We start from the raw sequence: 22,544 nt of genomic DNA, 5'->3' as shown, positions 1-22,544 counted from the left end.
ATCAATTTGCCTTTTAGCTCCTCCACAGACTCTAAAATGGCCGCTACAGCTAAAAAGCGGGATCGCTTTAAGCCCTTTTGTCCCTTCTGCAACAACCATGAACATTATCTCAATGCTTGTGCAGCTTTTCTCAAGTTGAACCACACTCAAAGAGGAACCTGGATAAAAGAACACAATAAGTGCTGGAGGTGTGGACGAGGTCACAAAGCAGACAACTGTACTCTTAAGAAAGCTTGTTCTACATATGAGGGACTCCACCTGCCCATTCTGCATGAAGTCGCAGTTGCTGTGGAGAATCAGAGCATACTGACGGTGAGCACAACCAATTCTCAAGTTTACTTGGATCAAGCCAGTCACTCAGGCAGAGTCATGCTTAAAGTAGTCCCAGTGAGACTTTGCAGTGGCAAAAGGTTTCTGGACACTCATGCAGTGTTGGACGACGGGTCTGAAAAAACAATCATACTACCTGCAGCAGTTAAACATCTACATTTGGAAGGACCTGAAGAAGTGTTGGCTCTTCGAACAATAAGACATGATCTTGTTCAACTGAGAGGAACCACCGTCTCCTTTGAGGTATCAGCTCTGTCACACCTAAATGGAAAACACCAGATTCAGAACTCTTTCACAGCTGCAGATCTTAATCTCGCTGAGCAGTCTTGTCCAGTGGACACGCTGAAGAGGAAATATGGACACCTCAGGGACATTCCTTTACAAAGCTTCACTAAAGTACAGCCTCTGCTGCTCATAGGATCAGATTATCCGCAGCTGATCACACCAAACTGCCCAATCCGTATAGGTACACTTGGTAGCCCTATAGCAGTACACACACTTCTTGGCTGGACAGTTCAAGGACCAACAACTTTTCTCCAGCAACCCTCAAATGTAAGCTCATGCCTCCACACCACATTCCTTTCACCTATGCAAGAGTTATGTCAACATGTTGAGCGGTTGTGGCAGCTTGACATACTGCCATCGAGAAATGAGAAAGAAGTAGTCCGTTCCAGACAAGATAAAGCAGCACTTGCCATGTTGGAACAGAAAACGGTACATGTGACAGTTGACGGTGTGAATCGCTACGCTACTCCACTACTGCGAAAGGGGGATGCACCCAAATTTCAGGCATCACCAAACAGTGTCATGGCTCTTTTAAGAGCCACAGAACGCCGCCTGATTAAGGACATTAACCTGGCAAATGTGTATAACAAGGAGATACACAAACTAGAGGATGCAGGTTATGCAGTTCGAATAACCAGTACAGAAGCAGCCAGTTCCAGCGAGTCATGGTTTGTTCCTCACCACATTGTGCACCACAATGGCAAAGCCCGAGTAGTGTTTAACTGCTCTTTCAGCCACGATCAGACAAACCTGAATGACAATCTACTGCCTGGTCCCACTCTTGGTCCACCACTGCTGGGAGTCCTGCTTAGGTTCAGACAGTATGCCGTTGCCATAAGTGGAGACATACGAGCCATGTTTCACCAAATCAGAATGGTACCTGAAGACCAGCCACTGCTCCGCTTCCTCTGGAGGGACATGGAAAGAGATCGCACCCCCGACATCTATGAATGGTGAGTATTACCATTTGGGACCACCTGTAGTCCATGCTGTGCCACATATGCTCTCCAGAGGCATGTCAGAGACAACATTGAGGGCAACGAAGAGGTAGTTGAATCTATACAGCAGTCTTTCTATGTTGACAACTGCTTACAGTCACTTCAGTGTAAGCATCAGGCTAAGAAACTCGTTGACAAAATGAGAACATTGTTGGCGACTGGTGGTTTTGACATAAGGAAGTGGGCTAGCAATGTTCCTGATGTGATTGCTCATCTACCCACCAAAGCGAAATCAGAGAGCTGTGAACTGTGGTTGTCGGCAAATAAAACTGATCTTCAAGAGTCAGCACTTGGCTTGATGTGGAACTGTTCACAAGACACTTTCAGTTACAAACACAGACCCGTCTCTACAAATGGTGAAACCTCAATGAGAACTGTTTATCGCATCCTGGCGAGTCAGTATGATCCACTCGGATACATCATCCCCTTTACTACAAGGGCCAAAAACCTGGTGCAAACATTATGGAAAAGGGCTGGAAGCTGGGATGAACCTCTACCAGCTGACCTCCTCTCAGAATGGCAGGCATGGGAAAAAGAGCTTCCAAACCTACAAAGAATAATACTACCTAGGTGTTACACACCAGCATGCAACAACACCTCCACTATCGATGTACATGTTTTCTGCGATGCTTCAGAGAAAGGCAAATCCTCATTCTGCGGTAATGTCTCGATCAGTCATGCCTCTTCACCTAATGTAGATGACTGCAAATCATGGGACGACCTCATCATGACCACATACCAGTCTTTGCATGGGGCGGCAGCACCCACTATGTCTGCCACAGAACGCATAGAGACTGAAATGGCTGTCCTTAAACGTGCACAGGCTGAAAGTTTTCCTGATGAAGTACATGCCCTTCAAGCCAACAAACCTGTGCATCCAAACAGTCGATTAAGGTCCCTTGCTCCAGCATTAGACCCTGATCTGGGCCTGATTAGAGTTGGTGGTAGATTACGCAAAGCTGCAACACTACCACAGGATGCACTTCACCCGATTGTGCTAGCACCAGATCACCCAATAACCAAACTGTTAATCCAAGATTTTGATAACCGCCTGATGCATGCAGGTCCTGAAAGAATCTTTTCTGAGTTAAGACGAACCTATTGGGTTCTCAGAGGCCGCCAGATGGTCAAAAAGCACTAGAGACAATGTGCTGAATGTAGGAAATGGCGTGGCAAGCCTGTTGTACCTAAAATGGCAGACATGCCTGCTTCTCGTCTGAGGATTAATCAGCCTCCATTCTGGTCAACAGGGATGGACTGTTTTGGTCCCTACACGATCAAAATCGGCAGACGGCAAGAACAGAGATGGGGAATAATATTTAAATGTCTCACGACAAGGTGTGTACATCTTGACTTGTTATGCAGCATGGATGCAGATTCCTTTTTATTAGCCCTCAGACGCTTCATAGCAAGGAGAGGAAAGCCCTTTGAACTCATCTGCGACAGAGGCACCAACTTCAGAGGAGGAGCGCGTGAGCTTTCTGAAGCCTTTGCGGAAATGGAACCATCCCTCCGAGAGCAACTAGCCAACCAAAAAATGTCCTTTATATTTAACCCACCTCACGCGCCTCACTTTGGAGGAGTATGGGAGAGGGAAATTAAATCTGTCAAGGCTTCCCTCCAAGTTGTTCTGAAAGATCATACCGCCTCTGAGGAAGTCCTCAGCACAGTGTTGATCGAGGTGGAGGGTATCTTGAATTCGAAGCCTCTGGGGTATGTATCATCTGACATAGCGGATCCGGACCCTATTACCCCCAATTTGCTGCTTATGGGGCGGCGGGACGCTTCCTTGCCTCAGGCTGTCTATGGACCCAGTAATCTGCTTGGACAACGTCGCTACAGACACAGCCAAGTGATTGCCGATCACTTCTGGACCCAGTTCCTCAGAAACTACCTACCCAGTCTCCAGCTTCGACAGAAGTGGCAGAACATTACACCAAACCTTGCAGTCGATCAAGTTGTATTGATTGCGGATCACCAGCTTCCCAGAGCCCAATGGCCAGTCGGTAAGGTAACAAGAGCCCTTCCAAGTGATGACTGTGGTGGACATTAAGGGCAACACATATATCCGGCCTGTAGCTAAACTGATTCTGCTACCAGAAATGCCTGAAGATTAGTTCCTAGCACCAGTAGCTAAGCTGGGACATTTTGTAGACTTACAAATTTCCTGTGCAATTTGTGGGGCGGCTGTACAAAATTCCCTGCCTCACGCATGCGCGAGTCGAACTTGTCCAGACTTGTCTGGTGCATGCGCATAAAGTTTTCAGTTCGGCAGCGCATCCAGCTTAGCAGAATAATACGGAGTTTCCCTGGCTTTGTTTATTCCTTTAAAGTCTATTTCCCTTGTGTGGTATTGCTGTGCGTTAATAACTCCGTAAGTAACAATATTTGTTATCATTGTAGATGTGTTTCAGAGTGTGTCATAGCGTAATTCAGTTTAATTTACCTCAGGAAAATTATTGCATCAGTATAAATAGAGTAGCTGTATACTCACGTATTTGGCGAATTATTCGGTTGTTTGCAATCAAAGATACTGATGCGTTTGTATGAGAGCATTGCTTGTCATATGTGTTAATGTAAATAATTATTCAATCTCCGATCGGCATTTAAATAACGATTAGAAAGGGCACACGGGAGCGCTATAACAGCGCACTCACCAGTGTAATATGACACCACTTGCTAGCAGCAGCAGCACAGATCTGTTTAATAAAGCTGTATTTAGTGCTCATGTGAATATAAGCTCTTGTTTAGTCATGTTTACTATTGACTCAGACTATATAGTTCATCTTTGTTTATTTGTCATTTCATAATATCACATGTATATTTATCAGATTTATTTGTTCTCTGACAGAAACCACATTTTTGTGCATGTCCAATCTCAAGGTTTATTGGTTTGTGTGGATATGTTAACTCTGGAGTAGCTGCAGTTCTTTCTAATCGAAGAATTAGGCCAGCTGAGTTCCAACCACCTAACTGCGCACAGAATATACTACAATCTTTTTTCTGTTATTACAAACACTGATTGTCCTGCTTTATATAACACTGATCAGTATAGTGTACATTTTTTGATCTGATAATGAGAATTGAATGTATGGACACTGATAAAAAAAAATCCGTAGAATTTATGGTAAAAAACTGGCCACTGTGGTTGCCAAAATTTTACCGTAAAAATACAATAGAGACATTTTAGGTTTTACGGATTTAATTTAAATTTACATTTAAATACTGTAATTTCATTAACTGATATAATAATAATATGCCAACCTACTGAAGGCATTAACCAATTAATTGGTTTTTACTGTAGCTTTTTTACAGTCTTTTACTGTTAAAATCACGGCCATTTTTTACAGTGTAGGAATTTAACTAATGACTTTGGTGTTGCTAACGCCATGTTCTACTGTTTGAGCTCAAAAAATTGATATATACCAAGACGGTGCACTCATATTACTATGAATAGGAGAAAGTGCAACAAGCAATATGCCAGAATATGTCCCACCTTCTAGATAAAAGAGCCAGTGGCCAATTATTAAAGTCATTGCATCATTGTGCAGTCAGCGTTAAAAGCTCCAGTTGCCAAAGAAACAGTCACTATCCTCATACACAAACTTGGGACTGCACATGTGCATTGGCTGATCCAACCTGACATATTAACTTTTTAACGTTATTTGAGCATAAGAAACAACATATTAAATAGTTGCCCGGATACATTGCAACCACCAAATTAACAGACTTTCCCTGAAACAGATTTCGGTGAGCTAAGTCCCTTTTGGTATGCTAGTTACTGAATATATATTATTATATAATCATCATCATCATCCTTTTATGCATCACATGTCTGATCGTTCCTGTGTTTTCATTGTGTTATTAGTTCTGCCCTCTGTGACCTAGTTTCTTCATTGTTGATTAGTTCATTTGTTTCCACGGAGAACAGAGTGTTCGTCAGAGCCCACCACAGACGGAGAGCCAAAGCCCACCAAGATCGATGAGCCAGCACAAACTAGAGTGACAGAGCGGATCATTGTCCAGGAGCCAGAGCCTCAAGACACATCTGACCAGATGCGTGAGCCAGCAACACCATGTATTGCTGTGAGACTTGGGCCCATACTTTCACCGCTGAGGGTGAGCTGTCATGGTGTCTGAAAAATGTGACTGTTTAAAGGAGGAGGATTTAATTGACTGGTTTGGGGAGGTAAAATCCAATTCTCCTGAGTCTCTGCTGGTTCTGTCCAGCTCTTCTTTGTCTCCTAAGCTTCCTGTGGTTCCCGTGTTCCCTCCCAGCCTCCCTCCCTTCATTTGTTTCCACCTGTGCTCTATTAATTATCCCATTAGTTCCTTTGTTTGGCATCATACTTAAGTTCTCAGTTCTCCTTCATTGTTTGTTGGTTCTCGTCTGTGTTTACGTTGCGTTTGATTTGCTTTTGGAATTACCCTGTGGGATATTAAAGCCTGTTTCCCTTCATCATCTTGCATTTTGTCTCTTGCCAAGAAACCCATGACATTATGTTTATGTATTTTATTTTGAATGTTTCTAGTAGGGGTAGAGAGTAGGGCTCCAACAACGAATTAAAAAAAAAAAAAAAACGCTAATAATTAATGAAAATAACTGACAAAGAATGTATTGATTATTCATGTCTCTGTGTTCTGTGTGAAAAACATCTGCAAGTCATGTCACTTTACAGCAGTGAATAACATAATGTTACATAATATAAAAATAACATAATAAACATAATCCAAAACATGACAATGCTTTATATTATGTGCTTCAAACAAACTCGTAAGCATATAGTTTTATGTGCCTGTCAGAAGTTCTAGCAGATGTGTGTAATGTTCAGTACATTTGGAGACATGTTTTGCTCAGCGCATAACTTACATTTTACTTATATTTTGTTTGTTTGTGTTGCTCATATCGCTAATTACAACATGAATGGATAAAAATAAAAATATTAGGTAAAGATAGTGAATTTAACAATTGTTTCCTAATTTTCACTTAATGATTATTAGAAATTATATATTAATACTGAGCAGGTCTTTATCAGAATGAACCAAATGTTCCTTTATTGTGTCTATAAAATTAGTAATGATTAAAATGGCTAAATTCTACCAAATAATTGAATGTTTTATGGTGCTTTCACAACTGATACATTTGCTTGATTCACACTGTATTTTAGGGTCCAAACCATGGTAAATTTGCAGCCTCAGTGTGGCAAATGTTTATGTCTGTTGGTAGGTAATGACAATGCAGACGAAGGCGAAAAATGCATAGCGTTGCTTGTTTCACTTTTATACTTTAGTTTTTCAATCTTTGGCTTTGTTTCAACACAAAACAGCATTTGTGTCTACCTACTATGAAGGTACTGCAAACGTTGTAAAGTACATGGGAGTCCAATGAGATATACATTCTGTGAGTGAGAACACACACAAACCGAATCACACTTCATTGATAGCGATCCACTTCTACGATTTAGTACAATCATGTTCAAATCAGCAGCAAACCACACCTGGTTCACATGAACCAGGAAAACTTTTTTAAGCAGATTTGGGTATGGTCCGTGGATACGCACCTAAGCTTAAAAACTGTGACGAACCCTGGTGTGCACCAAAAGTACTATGTGAAAGTACCCTCAGGTACATTTTAGAGCATTTTGATCTGACCAAGATGTTGCAAGATATTACACCACAAAGCAACATTTCTAGATGGGCAAATAGGAAATGGTCACCTCAGATAGGAGGAAAACATTCTGCACATGATATAATACTTACAGTGTGATGGTTTGGTCCAAACTGGGTCAGCACACCTGCGCTGCTCTGTGTGCCCCTCAAAAGAGTTTGACCTTCTTCTTTTCTTATTTTCGTGTAAGATATTTCTGTTAAAGAAATACAGACTGTAAATATATTGAATGAACTGCAAAAGGGAGCAGAACAGCACATGCAACACACATCCTTACCCTACAAGTTGATCATGTTTTGGGGGCACATAAGGGTACATTGTCTCTGAGCACATTGCATGGGGCACACATGAGGAGGCCGCAGCTGCATTAGCTGGCATATGTCTTGCTGGAAGTCCCATCGGTGGGCACTGAGTATATGGCGGGACACCATGGATGGGTGCATTATGGGACGTGGTTGCCTGTGTGTAACTCTCAATTGTGTTGAGACTGTACTGAGGAAGCGAAGCAGGTGAAATGGCTTTAATGTGGTTCCCAAGGGGTCTGCCAACATCATGTTTCCTGTCTTTAAAGGGACAAGATAGAGGGAACGAGTCTTCTGACAGGCTATACACATCCGGGCTGCTTTGTTCCGGTGACCATCTTGAATCTGGTGAAAAGACAGATTGTTTAATGACTACAAGCAGCAATATAAGAACTTTGAGGTTGGGATTTCGGCTCAGAGAAGACTTCACCTGGTATTTGTGGTGGAGAACTACGCTCTGATCCTGAATCTGGTGGTGACTCGGGTAACATGCTAAGAAATTAGAAAAACATGCTAAAAAACCAACCATTTTTTTCTGTGGCAACCTGTCATTTAGAGGAGGTTAAGTGGACTTTACTTGAAATTATTTTACTTGGAATATTTGAAAGAACTCACAAAGTGGGATCTGTCTCATTGCTCAAATACTGCTCCAGAATACTGGTATCTACCACAGCACTCTCTAACACACCACTCACATCCTGTCCTGATGGAATAAAAAAAAAAAGTTAAAATACTGTCTCTTGTTCAAATTTCTCATGTGATGAATTTTGGGAAGGAGGTTTGATGAAATGAGGCTTTTAGTCACTTTATTGGTTCTCTTGCTTCAAGTAGTTTGAGCTTCTTCTTTTTTTTTCAATATTCAACCAAATTTGCAACATCAAGTGGCATAAATATGTGGTCACATTTACTGTGCTTGGCAAGATTTCGCTTGAGTGAAAATGTTCCTTATGCAGATTTTGCTCATTTTCAAGTTGGTCACGTGACTTTGCTGTGAAACAGAAAGCTGTTTGTTTTGAAAGAGACTTCTATGTGAGCTGTGTATTATGCATATACTAGTCTATTAAAAATAGACTGTAACTGCACCTTAAAAGACTGTTTTTGTACAGTTAAAATGGAACATGCAAGCATCTATGCCTCTATACACAATACAAAATCCTTCTGAGGCACTTCTGAGAAATTGCAAAGCAATGACACATATCTTACTGCATGTCTCACCAATCACCAGATACCTGGACACCACAATATTGCCAAAAAAGGAAAGGGACCTGAATAACCTCTCACAATACACAGACAATCTGGTCCAGAAACCAGCTTCCAGAGGCCATCAGATAACTGAAATATCCACTAACACTACCAAACAAACAGCCCAGATGGACCTCAAAACAAATCTCAGACGAAAGCCACTCTAGAGAATGAGGATAATGAACTTGAGGTGCCAAAAAAGGCTAAATGTACAATCACCATAATATCAAGAAATGGCACCAGAACCTGAAAAGTTTCACAAAGGACATAGTAAAATCAGCACACTATGCAATAATAAAATACAAAACTAAAATTATAGAATGAAAAAAAATGTATATACTATATAGACAAATCAAGGAGACAATTAACATATGTATGAATATATGGCCTTGATCTGTTAGCTCTTCTGACTGGTTTTATAGATCCGTGGCCTTGAACTATTGATGGTAAACTGTACCTTCATACTGTATAGATTACAGCCACCTATATTAGATATGCTTTGAAAACCATGTAAAACACAACCTCCATACAGTCTTAACATTTACAGTTCTTAATCTATGATGTTTGCATAGCATAATAAATTCCTGGTTGGCAAACGGATTTCAATGTAATATAACTTTCACAGAAATAATAGCTAATAGTGACATGCATGAAACATGAAAAGGAGGTTAAAAATACATCTGATCCCATGATGACAATACTCCTGACCAGCAAAAGCAGTTATTTAACTAACATTGTAAGGTAAGTCAAGTGAATGTTTTTTAGGTGTCTTACCATTAAAAAACTGCTGCAGTGCCTCATTTTCTCCAAGAACATCCATTGGATCAGCTCCGGATTTTCTGAATTTCGTTAAGTGCAAGTTTTGTCAAACCCTCTACTATAAAAGCACTGTGTGAACAAAATGGGACAGGCAGTTTCTTTGACATGGAGAGATAGCATGAATTGACCCAAATACTAATCACTTTAACTTTCCCAACTTCAGGAAAAAATTTTGAAAGATTGGCAGTTTGTTTGTGTCAAGAACACAACCGCATTGGATTCCTTTTTGTTGGGCTCCTAATGTAATTTGACAAACAAAATTTCATGATCTCACACAAAGTATATTCATACTGATCCACCTAATAATATCATATTATTAATATATTCAATAATATTGTTATAATCATTTGGTTGCACTTCTTTTAACAAAATTGTAATACTTCTAAACTTGAACATTTAAAGTCAACGTAGAACAAAACTGAAAATGTATGCCCTTCTAACACAAGCTCAAACTGATCATGGCCTAGAATGGCGGCAGCCATCTGACTGTTCGCAAACTTCACATACACATCAGATCAACAGAAATGACCATATTATATTATCATCTTAATGTAATGTAGGTTACATAAAATTTAGTCATCTAAAATCACCACTACAACCTGCTAATATAACAAACATCACGACAACTGAAGTTGTACAATGCCAATATAGTTAAACTGCCCATCCCATTGAATTGATCGCGATAGCAATACATTTAGATTTTGTTTATACAAAAACAAACAAACAAAAAAAGGTTCTACCTTTCCCCCCAAAATGTAGACTTCGGTTAAAGTAAACAGCTCAAGTGTAATCCATCAGTAACTCCACATACACCGTAGACAGATGTATTCTTACATTAAAATAATTAGTAATGTATATAGAAACAGAAAAAAAGAGGTTCTTATTCAGTGAAAATGGCAGTCGTCGTGCAGTCTCACATGTACTTTGTTCACTGACCCTAGAGGCAAAATCCACCCACTGCCAAACACCTGTAGGAGGCCATAAAGGAAGCTTTGTTTATGAGGTAATCACACACAGACATGCTACAAGAGCTGAAGGGATTGATGGGTGTGTTTCTGTACAAATAGATCATTGATATCCTGGACACCTGTGCATTTGACCGAAACAAATAAAGGAGCAAAAATTCACTTCAACAGCATTAATGATAAAATTAGATCACAAATTATATGTAGTGGTTGCACATACCCAAATTAAGACAGAACCCACATATTCATATAGTTTAGCCCTATATTTGTCATAGTGGTTGTTATGATGTTTTGTAACCAGGAGGCATTTCATTGCAATTTATTATGCATTTAGATTTTGGTAAATGATAAAACAGCAGTAGGATTCACTTATCTGTAAATGAATGAAGAAAAGAAAGAAAGAAAATTAAAAAATATCATCCCATGATTATTTAATTTAATACTTTTAATTATGTTTTTTTTTATGTTGTTTAAAAGTATTTTTGACATTTATATACATTTCAGAGCTGTACTTACATGTAATAGCCATTTAGGGACATTAAAAGTATGGCTGCTGAGTAAACTAAATTTGATTTTTGTTTTTGGTTACAGTGTAATTATACATTTAAGTACTGAATAATATTTATTAACTACACTTACTTTCTTTATGGTTAGGGTTTGGCTGAGGGTTACTGGTATGTAATTATGCATAATTCATTTTTATTATAATAGTAAGTACATGTAACAAGTACAACTTCAAATAAAGCGTTACCTTGTTTTTCATAAATATGTAATTAATTATTAAGAAATATCACACAAGAGCTTTTTCTTACACCTTTCAATATATCTTACAACAGAGATGGGCAGTATTTCAATTAAACGTATCACACAAATACCATATAATTTTTATTTTGTATATTGTGGTCTTTCAAAAAATTATATATTATTATTTCCTATTTACTTATTCTATTTGGTAACACTTTATTTTAGGGTCTCTTAATTAGTTGCTTATTAGCATATTACTAGAATATTAGCCATTTATTAGTAGTAATTAAGCACATATTAATGCCTTATTCTACATGACCTTATTAGACATCCCTAATCCTACCTAAAAATATCTGTTGTTCATACTCACCCTCATGTCATTCCACTCCTGTAAGACCTTTGTTTATCTTTGGAACATAAATGAAGATATTTTTGATGATATCCAAGAGCTTTCTGTCCCTCAACAGTCAGTCACTTACACATTCAAGGTCCAGAACGGTAGGAAAGACATCATTAAGGAATCCATGTCATTAAGTATATCATTAGGCTAAGTAATCCATTTTAAGTGACACGAGTGCTTTTTTTGCATTAAAAAAACATAATTTACCACTTTATTTCCGGAAATATTATCCAAACGCATGCATTGTGGTACTCTACTGAACACTCACTCATGTGCGTTGTGTTGACGTGAGTCTTCTATAGCATGAACACAACACAAATGCGTTTTAATGCTCGCGTTGCTTAATAAAATTGAGGTTAAAACACTGAAGTCACATGGAGTACTTTAACGATGTCTTTCCTACCTTTCTGGGCTGGGAATGTGTAAGTTGCGTTGCTGCCTATGGAGGGAAAGCTCTTGGATTTCATCAGAAAGATGAAAGAAGGAAGGTCTTTACAGGTGTGAAATGGCATAAGGGTGAGTAATTAATGACAGAATTTCCATTTTTGGGTGAAATAAACCTTTAATTTGATCATGGTTCCAACTGGAATAAAATGAAAGAAGCTGTTGGTGCTCAGTGCAAACTGGCTAAGCATGATATTGCTCACTGAATGTTATTACAGGACAGAAGAAAAAGCTGCTCTAGAACTTTACTTGCTAGCTGACAAGTGGCGTTAGCTTACTTGGCAAAAGTTAGCTACTTGTTTCTATAGACAATCAAAATTTTTTCAAGTATTAAATTAAAATAAATATTATTGTTAATGTCTGAACAGCATGTAACGGAAATTAAAAAATGAAAGCCTGTAGACTAATTATTATGTGAATGACTCAGGGCAGTTTTGCTTGTAAAATCCAAGGTAAACTGTCATTGCAGTGCAATTCTAAAGAACCTCATCTGTCGACACGATGTCGTTGCTCGCTCACATTACTATGGAGTGTGTGCAAGAGCATGAGCAATGAGTTACTGACCACAGTTCACTTAACGGCCACCAGAGTCACTAATAACAAGGGTTTCTGTATTCTACACAGAGCCTTTAACAGCTAAATCTCAACATTTTCAGGAGTTAATCTTTACTGTTGACAGTGAAATAGCTTGAGCCATCCTCTTGAGTTAGGTGGTATGACAATACAGTTTCACAGTAGGCCTACTGCTTAATTGCTCACAAAGAACCGATAAAGAAACATGAAAAAATAAAATGTAGAATTGCTTGATGGAATTCAAGTAAACAGAAATGAGAAGAAATATGGATCAATATATTGTATATATTGTGTAGTGTTAGGGTTAAAGAGTATGTTATTTATAAGTTGTTCAAGGAGGGGAAATCATTTATCTTTTTCTTATATGTGTATCTAAATGTAAGGGCATTGTCTCTTGCACTTGATTGCTTGTAAATATTGATTGTATTTTTGTATTTCCAAATTACTTGTATTTTAATTAAATACATTTGATGAGCTCGTATTTGTAATTTGTAACTAAATACTTTTTGATGTAATTGTGCCCATCTCTGCCTTACAATACATCTTGGATAATTGGATAATAAGCATTTAAAATGGGGGGAAATATCATTATGAAATAAATGTTTTTCTCTAATACACATTGGCCACAATTAACGTCACTCTTTTATTCTATACTTTTTGAAACCTCCATTTGCCAGTTTAACAGCTCTAAATGTTCTCCTATAATGCCTGATGAGATCAGAGACCATTCCTTCATCCAGAATCACTCCAGACCCTTTAGATTCCCAGCTCCATGTTGGTGCTTCTACTCTTCAGTTCACCACTCATTTTCTATAGGGTTCAGGTCAGAGGACTGGAATGGACATAGCAGAAGCTTGGTTTTGTACTCAGTGACCCATTTTTGTGTTGTTTTTGAGGTTTGTGTTTGGATTATTGTACGGTTGGAAGATCCAAACATGGCCCATTATAAGATTTCTAACAGAGTCAGTCACTTATTGATTTTTTATCTGTTGGTATTTGATAGAATCCATGATGCCATGTGTCTAAACAAGATGTCCAGGACCTCCAGCAGAAATGTAGGCCCTCAACATCAAAAATACAGCAGTATATTTCATTGTACACATGGGGTACTTTTTATCCCTGTGTTCACCAAACCCATCTTGAGTGTTTGCTGCTAAAAAACTAATTTTTTAGTTTCATCTGACAATAGAAGCCAGTCCCATTTGAAGTTCCAGTCGTGTCTGATAACTGAATATGCTGGAGATTGTTTTTGGATGAGCTCTGAGAATTTTTCTTGGAACCCTCCCAAACAACATGTGGTGATGTAGGTGCCGTTTGACTTTTTTTTTTTTAAGGTTTTCCGACCCCGAGACTCAACTATTTTCTGCAATTTTCCAGCTGTGGTCCTTGGAGAGTCTTTAGCCACTCAAACTCTCCTTCTCACCGTGCATTAGGACGATAAAGACACACGTCCTCTTCCAGGCAGTTTTGTAACATTTATGTTGATTGGAAATTCTTAATTATTGCCCTGATGGTGGAAATGTGAATTTTCACTGCTCTAGCTCTTTTCTTAAAGCCACTTCACTAATTTGTGAAGCTCAATTATCTGTTGCTGCACATCAGAAATATATTCTTTTGTTTTTCTCATTGTGATGGATGATTAAGGGAATTTGGGCTTTGTTTTCCCTCCTATTTATATTTCTGTGAAACAGGAAGCCATGGCTGGATAATTTCATCACCCTGGAGTGCTCAAAATTGCGAATATGAATGGGAATATACTTCAGAGATATTTTACTCATAAGAATTTCTAGGGGTGCCAATAATTGTGTACAACGTGTATTTGAGAAAAAAACATTTATTTCATAATGATATTTCCCCCCATTTTAAATTCTTATTATCCAATGAAAGGTTAGATTTTTGTGAATTCTTTTAAATAGAAGATCAAAAGGATTAACAATGCAGATTAAGTTTCACAGCCGCCTTTGATCATATTTACCAAGGGTGCCGATATTTATGGCCATGACTGTATAGACTTTGCAATGCATGCACAAGCTTCTGTTTACCAAATCTTGTGTGTCTAAATCATTTTTTAGATTTAAAAAAAAAAAAAAGTTCATGTTCATCATCTTTTCTATTCATAAATTTTGGATTCAACTGCCCGATCCATATGGATTTGTTTTACAAAGCTTTTATATCCTTTTTGGATATACGTTTTGGTTACTTAGACTTTCAAAGTTGGAGCAGAAACCTCTCAGGTTTCATTAATAATATCTTCATTTGTGTTTCGAAGTTTTACCAAAGTCATATGGGTTTGGAACGTCATGAGGGAGAGAAATTATTTTCATTTTTGGGTGAGCTAATCCCTTTAAAAACTGTCCCTTTTTCCAGCTCATGAACAATAAAAACACCAACAGGCAATCAGAATTGGAATGATTATCACATTTTTATAGTTACAGTTATCATTATATTAATCATCCTTGGTGTGAACGGCCCTTTACAGCAGAGAAAGTCTTCCATGTATTTTCACATGCTGTGGCTCTGAGAGGTCACCGCTTCATGAGGACAAACACCAGCATTAATTCTCCTCCGGAGGTGCACAACTTTATTCAGGCTTCCAGAAAGGCACTAAAATCAAAATGAGGGAGGCTAGATGAGTCTCATGAGGAAATACATATAGTGGTCCGAGAGGATACACACAACATTCCAGATATAGAAACACAACAGCACAACAGCACACAGCTAGCTACAGCACTGAACATATCAATCTAAGAGAGGTTGAGACGCGTTTATTTGAGTGTGATTCATCCTTCACTGAACAGATTCTTCAGAGAGAACACAACCTCCAGCTACAGTTCATGCTTTAGTGTCATCTTCTCCTTCTGTTTCAATAAATATAATGAGGTGTGGTGGTCCCTGGGAAGCCACTCTGACAGGACTGGTAAACTCCATCATGTCAAGGAGCGGCCGGTTTAAGACGATGGCGTTCCCATGACGGTAATGGCTCTGTTCACAGTTCATCTTTGTAGTACCCCAGCTTGGCGTTGGACATCTCCTTGCGTAGCTGTATGACCTCCCAGAACATCTGCTCTGCTTGGTAAAACACAGCGCCATGACGTATTAGAAGGGAAACTTTCATAAGAACAAACTTCTGCATTTTTACATTTACCATTGTTGCAAACAATCGTCTCATTAACAAATCCTGTGCTTTATGCAATGGTGAAGAGTAATGTATTAAAATATTATTACTTTGTTAATTTACTTAAGGTCATTTTTTTAATTGTATTTTTAATTTTAGGAAACTTTTACTTTCACTACATTCCAATTGTAACCAATATTATATTGTATATTTAAGTCAACTACATTACATAAAAACATATTGTTCTTCGTTATTTTCCAGGGTAATAGCTAAGTCTGATTCATAAATGAGCTGATTCTTTTCAATGAACCTGTTGAATCAGTTCACAAATTGCAATGAATGATTCATTCGCTTATTGTTCTGATTCGACTGCAGCTGTTCTCCAGTCAACAGCAAACAATGCTCATTACGGTGATTACGTTCTGGGGAACTCTCCAAAATGGCGGAAGACGGTAACTCTGGGAGAAGAACTGCTGAATAAATTATGTTATTATTGTTTTCTTTGCGCACAAAAAGTATTCTCGTAGCTTCATAAAATTACGATGTCCTTGCTACGTTTCTGGGTCTGGGAACATTTCAGTTGTGTTGCTGTCTATGGGAGGGTCAGAGAGCTCTCTGATTCCATCAAAAATATCTTAATTTGTGTTCCGAATGAAGGTCTTACGGGTTTAGAACGACATGAGGGAGAGTAATTAATGACAGAATTTTCATTTTTGGGTGAACTATCCCTTTAAACTGATATTATAGTAGGTTGAAGGTTAATGATTTGATACCGTATGTTTTGGTAATAAAATCTTTTCTTATATTAGATCAATAAATGTATCTTTTTCCACTAATCTTCCTTGTTGTAGGATAAATATACAAAATAAATAAATGCAGCTCATCGATTAGTACTATTTACTTTAAATACTTAAATACATTAAAAACAAAACACTTTTTGTAAATTTACTGAAGTAAAGTTTTTACTTACATTTTTACTCTAGTAATATTTTGTTAGGGTATCTGTACTTCTGTACAGTACTTTGATTTGATTTTATGTTCCCGAAGTACTAAATACTCGGCAGTTTGGTGCCAATTTCAAAAATAAACTGTGCTTTTGCGAACAGTCACCTGAATTAAAATTGGTTCATTGTAGTTTTCTATTATCTATCTTTATAGTGTTCAGTGTATTCCGCCAGGCTGAAATGACGTGACTCTCATATTTCCGTAAATGTCGAGGAGCCTTTGTAGATACCAGAAACTGTAGATTGCATAGTGCAGTGACAATGGAACACATGTATTATTGTGCTTTACCATTGGAGACAATGGGAGAATCAGCAACTGTGCAGCCAAAGCAGCCAAAAAATAGCTTTTTAGCAGAAGCAGAAAAAAAAAAGTATTTGAATTTTGAATAACGCATTTATCGGTAAATGCGTTACATAATACATTCAGTAGAATACACAATGATTTCATACTCTAACAACAAATTATTTTTATAAGTAAAACTAAAACAAACTTATACGAACCAGATTAAATCCATGTGGAGAATAGCATCAAGCTTGGACGCTGATACATAGTTTTGAATGATGTGACTATATAAGAGATGAATTATTAGCTTACCATCTTGTTGTTTGACTAATCCTTGGAGGATGTAACGAATGTAGGTGAAGAAGTTGCAGACAGACGTGATCTGATGTAGGTAGAGAAGACATTTATACAAACCTCAGTACTACAAATGAGAATGATGATAATATTCAAAGCATAATAACCAAATACTAAAATGCTGACGGGGTGAATCTAAAGACATATTTAAAAAATCTAAAGAAAAAATTAAGCAATATAATTAAACCATTATTATGGTATAACTGGCTTTTCAGCTTTTTTCCAAGATAGAATTACATATTGAATTCTTTTGATACTGAGGTGAAACATCTTGAGATTTACTCTGACAGTACAAACATGATCAACACTGGAAAGATTTGATTAATATTGGTCAATTTAACATCTAAATGTAAGTTTGGGAGGAGCCTCTCCAAACAAGGTGAAATTAGTTTCTCGGACATTTCTTGCAGGCAGTTTTCTCTCTCAGTTACAAAGTTATGGGCAGACACATTAATGTAGATTTTGATATCTATTTGTACATCAAAATGCATTTATTGGTTAAACTTCCAAACTAAAATTGTTTGTCACAAATTTCATTACATTTATGAACCGCTTGTCCAATATAGGCTTGTGGTGAAATCAATTTTTTTTTTTTTTTTTTTTTTCCTCGATGAAGATTAATTTCTCCAGAGTGAAATACACCTCCCTCACATTCAGGCCCAAGTCACATTTACGGTCTCATTAAGCACAGTATTTTATTTCTGAGTTTTGTTCGCTGGCCTTATATCAGTCTTCAGTCAATTTTTCAGTCAAGTTTTTCATTTTTTCACCTTATCAAAGATACCAAATTTGCTGAAGTGAACCTAGATGAAATGTTACAGCAGATTTCCAGGTCCCTTTTTTGCAATTGCTGTTTTTATCCACTTGCTCGATTTGGTAGGATGGTCTGATGCTAGAAGCATCAGCACATTGTCAAATATTTTCTGATATTAATGTTAAACTTTTAATACGTTCGATTTTGATATTTAAAACATTAATTCTACAACCACTGAAACACATAAATATGCTTTCTTTTTAATATGCAACACACCAGAATGAGAAACATATGAATATTTTCTGAAGACGATCTACCCAAGCATCCATTTTTCAATAAACACCAAATGTGTGATCTTCAAATAATTTCAGAGGAGATGCTGCGAAATATATTACAAGGCAATAATGCAATACTCACCCGATAACGGCAAAACGGAGATACATAATAATAGTTGCTGGAGTCGCCAAACTTGATTCTGTGCTTGCAGGTTTTGGTTTGACCACATAGGGCACATTTCCTGCACAGCGGGAAAGAGATTGAAAGCTTTTAGAAATACATTATACTACAAACCTGATGGACATCTGAGGAGCAATTTAGGACTGTAAACTAACACTTGGGTGAATAATGAAAATAGATACGAGGCACTGAGAAATGAACTCCCTGAAACAGACACTGGGGAAATCAAGACAAGGATTGGGAGGCAGGGCAGCACGGGTCAGATCAGGAGGACTTGAGGGACTAGTCACGATTCACTTACACGAGAGTCTGTGCCATCCTGCTGCCACAGGAAGCCCATCGGAACAAGAACAAAATCAACAAAAGGACACAAATACAGAAAGAAACAATGACGAAAGAAAGTCATGCTGACAGGCTGTTCAGTACACATGATCCACACAACACTTTTAAGAACGATGAAATAAAAATAAACAGCGACATTAGAGAAATAGAGTATTTATAAATCTGACAAACTTTAGATACACATCTAATAAAAAAAAAAAATGAAAAAACACTTTGGTTAAATATAAATTAATGTATAAGAGAAAGTGTAGAATATGTCTGTTTTTGTCCTTGTGTAAGTCTTTGGCGATGCTGCCAACTGTTCATGACAGGTCATGTATGGTTTGTGGTTTCCCAGCATGCTTTGCATGTCTGTGTTCTTCCTCAGTGTGTGTATGGCTTTATGCATTTAATTTCTTTTCTTATCTTTTTTTTAAGAAAGGCTAAATGTCTTACAAGCACAATGATATGTTAGTTTACAAAAAAGGCAACTATTAATCTAATTATTAATTACATTTGCTTACACTGTCAGTCTATTTGCATGATACTTAACTCATATTTAATTCATATTAGGAGAGTTTCAGATTCATGAATCTACTTTCTTAACAAATTATGGCTTTGACACAGGCTTTGTTTCAAGTGACTCTAAATTCAGCCATACTCACTTGGGTCCTCCACACTCAACAGCAGACGCTTTGACCACCGGCAGCGGCTGGAATCCCACCGGCTCCACGCTCAGTGTGTTCTGTTCCACCGCCTCCAGGATCGCCGATCCGAGCTGTGGATCACACAAACTGTACATAAGCCTAGAGGTCGGACGATTAATCGGGCCGATTTTTGGAATTTTTTTTAAATCATCGCATTGACCGATTGTACTGCAAATTAGGCCGATTTAATGGCAGATGTTATTTTCATTTTGCCTTTCCTGTAACGCCTGATAAAGTAGTGTTTGTGAACGCAGCGCTTATTTGATTTCAGCCGTTACCGGGGAAACTGCTATATCTCCCGCTCCAACAGCGCCTCCTGCTGGCAGAGAATGAATTTGCATTTGCAAGTCTGTGGGAAACAGTGGTGTCTACTACTACTACTACTATCTTGTCCCTTGCAATAAACATTTACTCAAACTCTCTTTAATGAGATGAAGGAAAAAAAAAAAAAGAAAAATCGGCCAAACATATTGGTAAAAAAAACTGCCATCATATATCGGCCATCGGCTGCCCTAATTTCTAAATATCGGCATCGGCTAGAGAAAAACCCATATCGGTCGACCTCTACGTAAGCCATGCTCAAATCAAACTACACATTTAAAGTGTCCTAAACTGCCCTCTCTCTTTCAAATAGCAACTGTAAACCTGATTCAATTTACTGAGTCAGTTTGTTTGAATGAGTCATTTAAATGAACTGGTTTAATGATGATTATTTTCAGCTGCGCAACGCGGATACATTGTTTACGTCATTTACGCTTTGATCTGAACAAAAACAACGTATCCGCGTGGTGCAGCTGACACAGAACAGCATACGCTGTTTACGTTCAGTGAATGGCGCTAGGGTGACGCGGAGAAGACGAATTGTTGAATAAAGTTGTTCTTTTTGTTTTCTTTGCATACAAAAAGTATTCTCGTAGCTTTGTAAAATTACGGTTGAACCCCTGATGTCACATGGATTATTTTACCGATCTCCTTGCTACGTTTCTGGACATTGATCATATTAATTACATAACTGTCTATGGGAGGGTCAGACAGCTCTCAGAATGCATCAAAAATATCTTAATTTGTGTTCCGAAGACGAACGGAGGTCGTACGGGTTTAGAACAACATGAGGGTGAAAAATTTTCATTTTTGGGTGAACTATCCCCTTTAATGTGTTCTGTTACATGTGTACAGTTTTTTCATAATTTCTTTGACTGTAATAAACTATTCTATAACTGAAATAAACATGCTTTTTGTATTCTGTTGTTTTATTCAACAAAATATGGCACAGGCTTACCTGTTAAGTTTTTTTTTAAAAGACTAATGTAAGACTTAATTTTGATATTTTGTTTTTTTTCGCATACTATAATAATGTCTTTAAAAATTGTGCTGTAAAATCTAGTAAAATCTACATTATTCAAGACCATAAGCATAAAATTACTTTCAATTATAACCAAGCCCAAAATACACCAGAAGACTCTTATTTTGAAATGTTTATGCTTTACTACATCTAGCTGCTCATTCAAAAAGATGAGATAAAATATGCACTCTTATGATCATCTACAGCATATTACAATATAACGAAACCATAAAGTAAATGTTATAATTCATTAACAGCAGATCATAAGCAATCGCTTAGCATAAATGCAAGGTATTCATTGACAGCAAAATGCTCTTTATCAATGAGCCAGGACACCACAACAGTGCCATATTTTACCTTCAATGTGCAGCACTGATGTCTATTTATTATAGACTCTTGAAGTTTAATAATCACATTAAGTCATATTGCAATTCCTGTCTTCTCTGTCCCCAAATTTAAGAACTCTTAAAATTATAAACTAAATTTAAGACTTGTTAAGAACCCTGAATATAGTAATTGTTTTTCAAACACTATGAAAACAGAGTATTTCTAAAAATAATAATAATAATAATAATAATAATTAAAAGCGCTTGGTAAAATACATTTTTCCAAAATTTCACTGTAAAGTCTATATGCCTTAAAATGGCACTAATTTTTAATTAGGAATCTTGACTTTAGTTAACTATTTCACATTATGAGCAGCGTGTAGCTTTGTACCCTAGTTTCATACAGTTGACATTCGTGTTTTTAGCAATTCATGAGTAGATTCAACCAGCAGAGTGCAGCTGGAGCTCAGTTATTAGCCAAGATTCTCAAAGATTAGCTGAGCTGTCACACTCGTATCGTGCTCATTGGAGCTAATCATTTACAGAAACTAATGTCTATAAAATAAAGTAGAAGGAGGTGCTCCTAAATTCTATCGAGGGATGACAACAGAAGCATACTAGAGGTCTGCATTCCCGCGGTTCTCCCGCGGGAACCGACCAGATTTCTTGCGACGCGGGATTAAATTCCCGAATAAAACGCGGTAGCGGTCGGTAACTCTGGTGTAATTTGAACGGGAGCGGGCGGTCTAACAATATCCTGTTCCCGACATCCTTTCAGAACAGCATATCTGCGCTTTATTCTTATTGACCACCAGCACGGCCTGTACTCAGGACTGTTATGCATGCGCTGCACGCATGAACCAGTGCTTTCTGCTTCACGCGTTTCATTTGCGGGGTCTGTGCGCGCAGCATGTGCATAACGGTCCTCAGAGCAGGCTGTACCGGTGGTGAATATATGGCCCTCAGACAGAACAGGCAGGCAGGTTGACAGAGCAGAATAAGGATGGAGAAAAGTGTGGATGCACTGTCCTTGAATAACGTTCAACTCGGTTTTGTTAATATTTTCCTTAGCCTAAAATTTTAAATGACAGATGTCGATGTTTAAATGACAG

General features: G+C 37.8%; 2 protein-coding genes across 8 annotated transcripts in view; both read right to left on the bottom strand.

Moving 5' to 3' along the window:
- LOC131538659 (myelin regulatory factor-like protein) overlaps positions 1 to 10,437 on the bottom strand; it is a 28,153-nt gene extending 17,716 nt beyond the window's left edge. The window contains exons 1-5 of one of the 3 annotated variants that reach the window (XM_058772642.1): positions 9,600 to 9,840; positions 8,199 to 8,286; positions 8,014 to 8,075; positions 7,559 to 7,928; positions 7,374 to 7,477 (exon numbers count right to left, since the gene is read on the bottom strand). In XM_058772642.1, coding sequence (XP_058628625.1) covers positions 7,374 to 7,477; positions 7,559 to 7,928; positions 8,014 to 8,075; positions 8,199 to 8,286; positions 9,600 to 9,645 — 670 coding nt within the window. In that variant the 5' untranslated portion in view covers positions 9,646 to 9,840. Of the gene's footprint in view, positions 1 to 7,373; positions 7,478 to 7,558; positions 7,929 to 8,013; positions 8,076 to 8,198; positions 8,287 to 9,599; positions 9,841 to 10,384 lie in introns of those variants that run through there. The other 2 variants (XM_058772644.1, XM_058772645.1) reach the window with 2 other exon arrangements.
- A 4,730-nt stretch (positions 10,438 to 15,167) lies between these two features.
- Positions 15,168 to 22,544, bottom strand: part of rab3ip (RAB3A interacting protein (rabin3)) — a 39,915-nt gene continuing 32,538 nt past the window's right edge. For 4 of the 5 annotated variants that reach the window (XM_058772658.1, XM_058772659.1, XM_058772656.1 and 1 more), the window contains 4 exons: positions 19,723 to 19,835; positions 18,698 to 18,797; positions 17,485 to 17,554; positions 15,168 to 15,839 (listed from right to left, as the gene is read on the bottom strand). In XM_058772658.1, coding sequence (XP_058628641.1) covers positions 15,757 to 15,839; positions 17,485 to 17,554; positions 18,698 to 18,797; positions 19,723 to 19,835 — 366 coding nt within the window. In that variant the 3' untranslated portion in view covers positions 15,168 to 15,756. The remainder of the gene's footprint in view (positions 15,840 to 17,484; positions 17,555 to 18,697; positions 18,798 to 19,722; positions 19,836 to 22,544) is intronic. The other variant, XM_058772657.1, reaches the window with a different exon arrangement.

The sequence above is a fragment of the Onychostoma macrolepis genome, chromosome 04 (assembly GCF_012432095.1).
Source record: "Onychostoma macrolepis isolate SWU-2019 chromosome 04, ASM1243209v1, whole genome shotgun sequence".
Lineage (NCBI taxonomy): Eukaryota > Metazoa > Chordata > Actinopteri > Cypriniformes > Cyprinidae > Onychostoma > Onychostoma macrolepis.
Note: the sequence above shows the minus strand (reverse complement) of the source record. Positions and strands in the feature narration are given on the sequence as shown.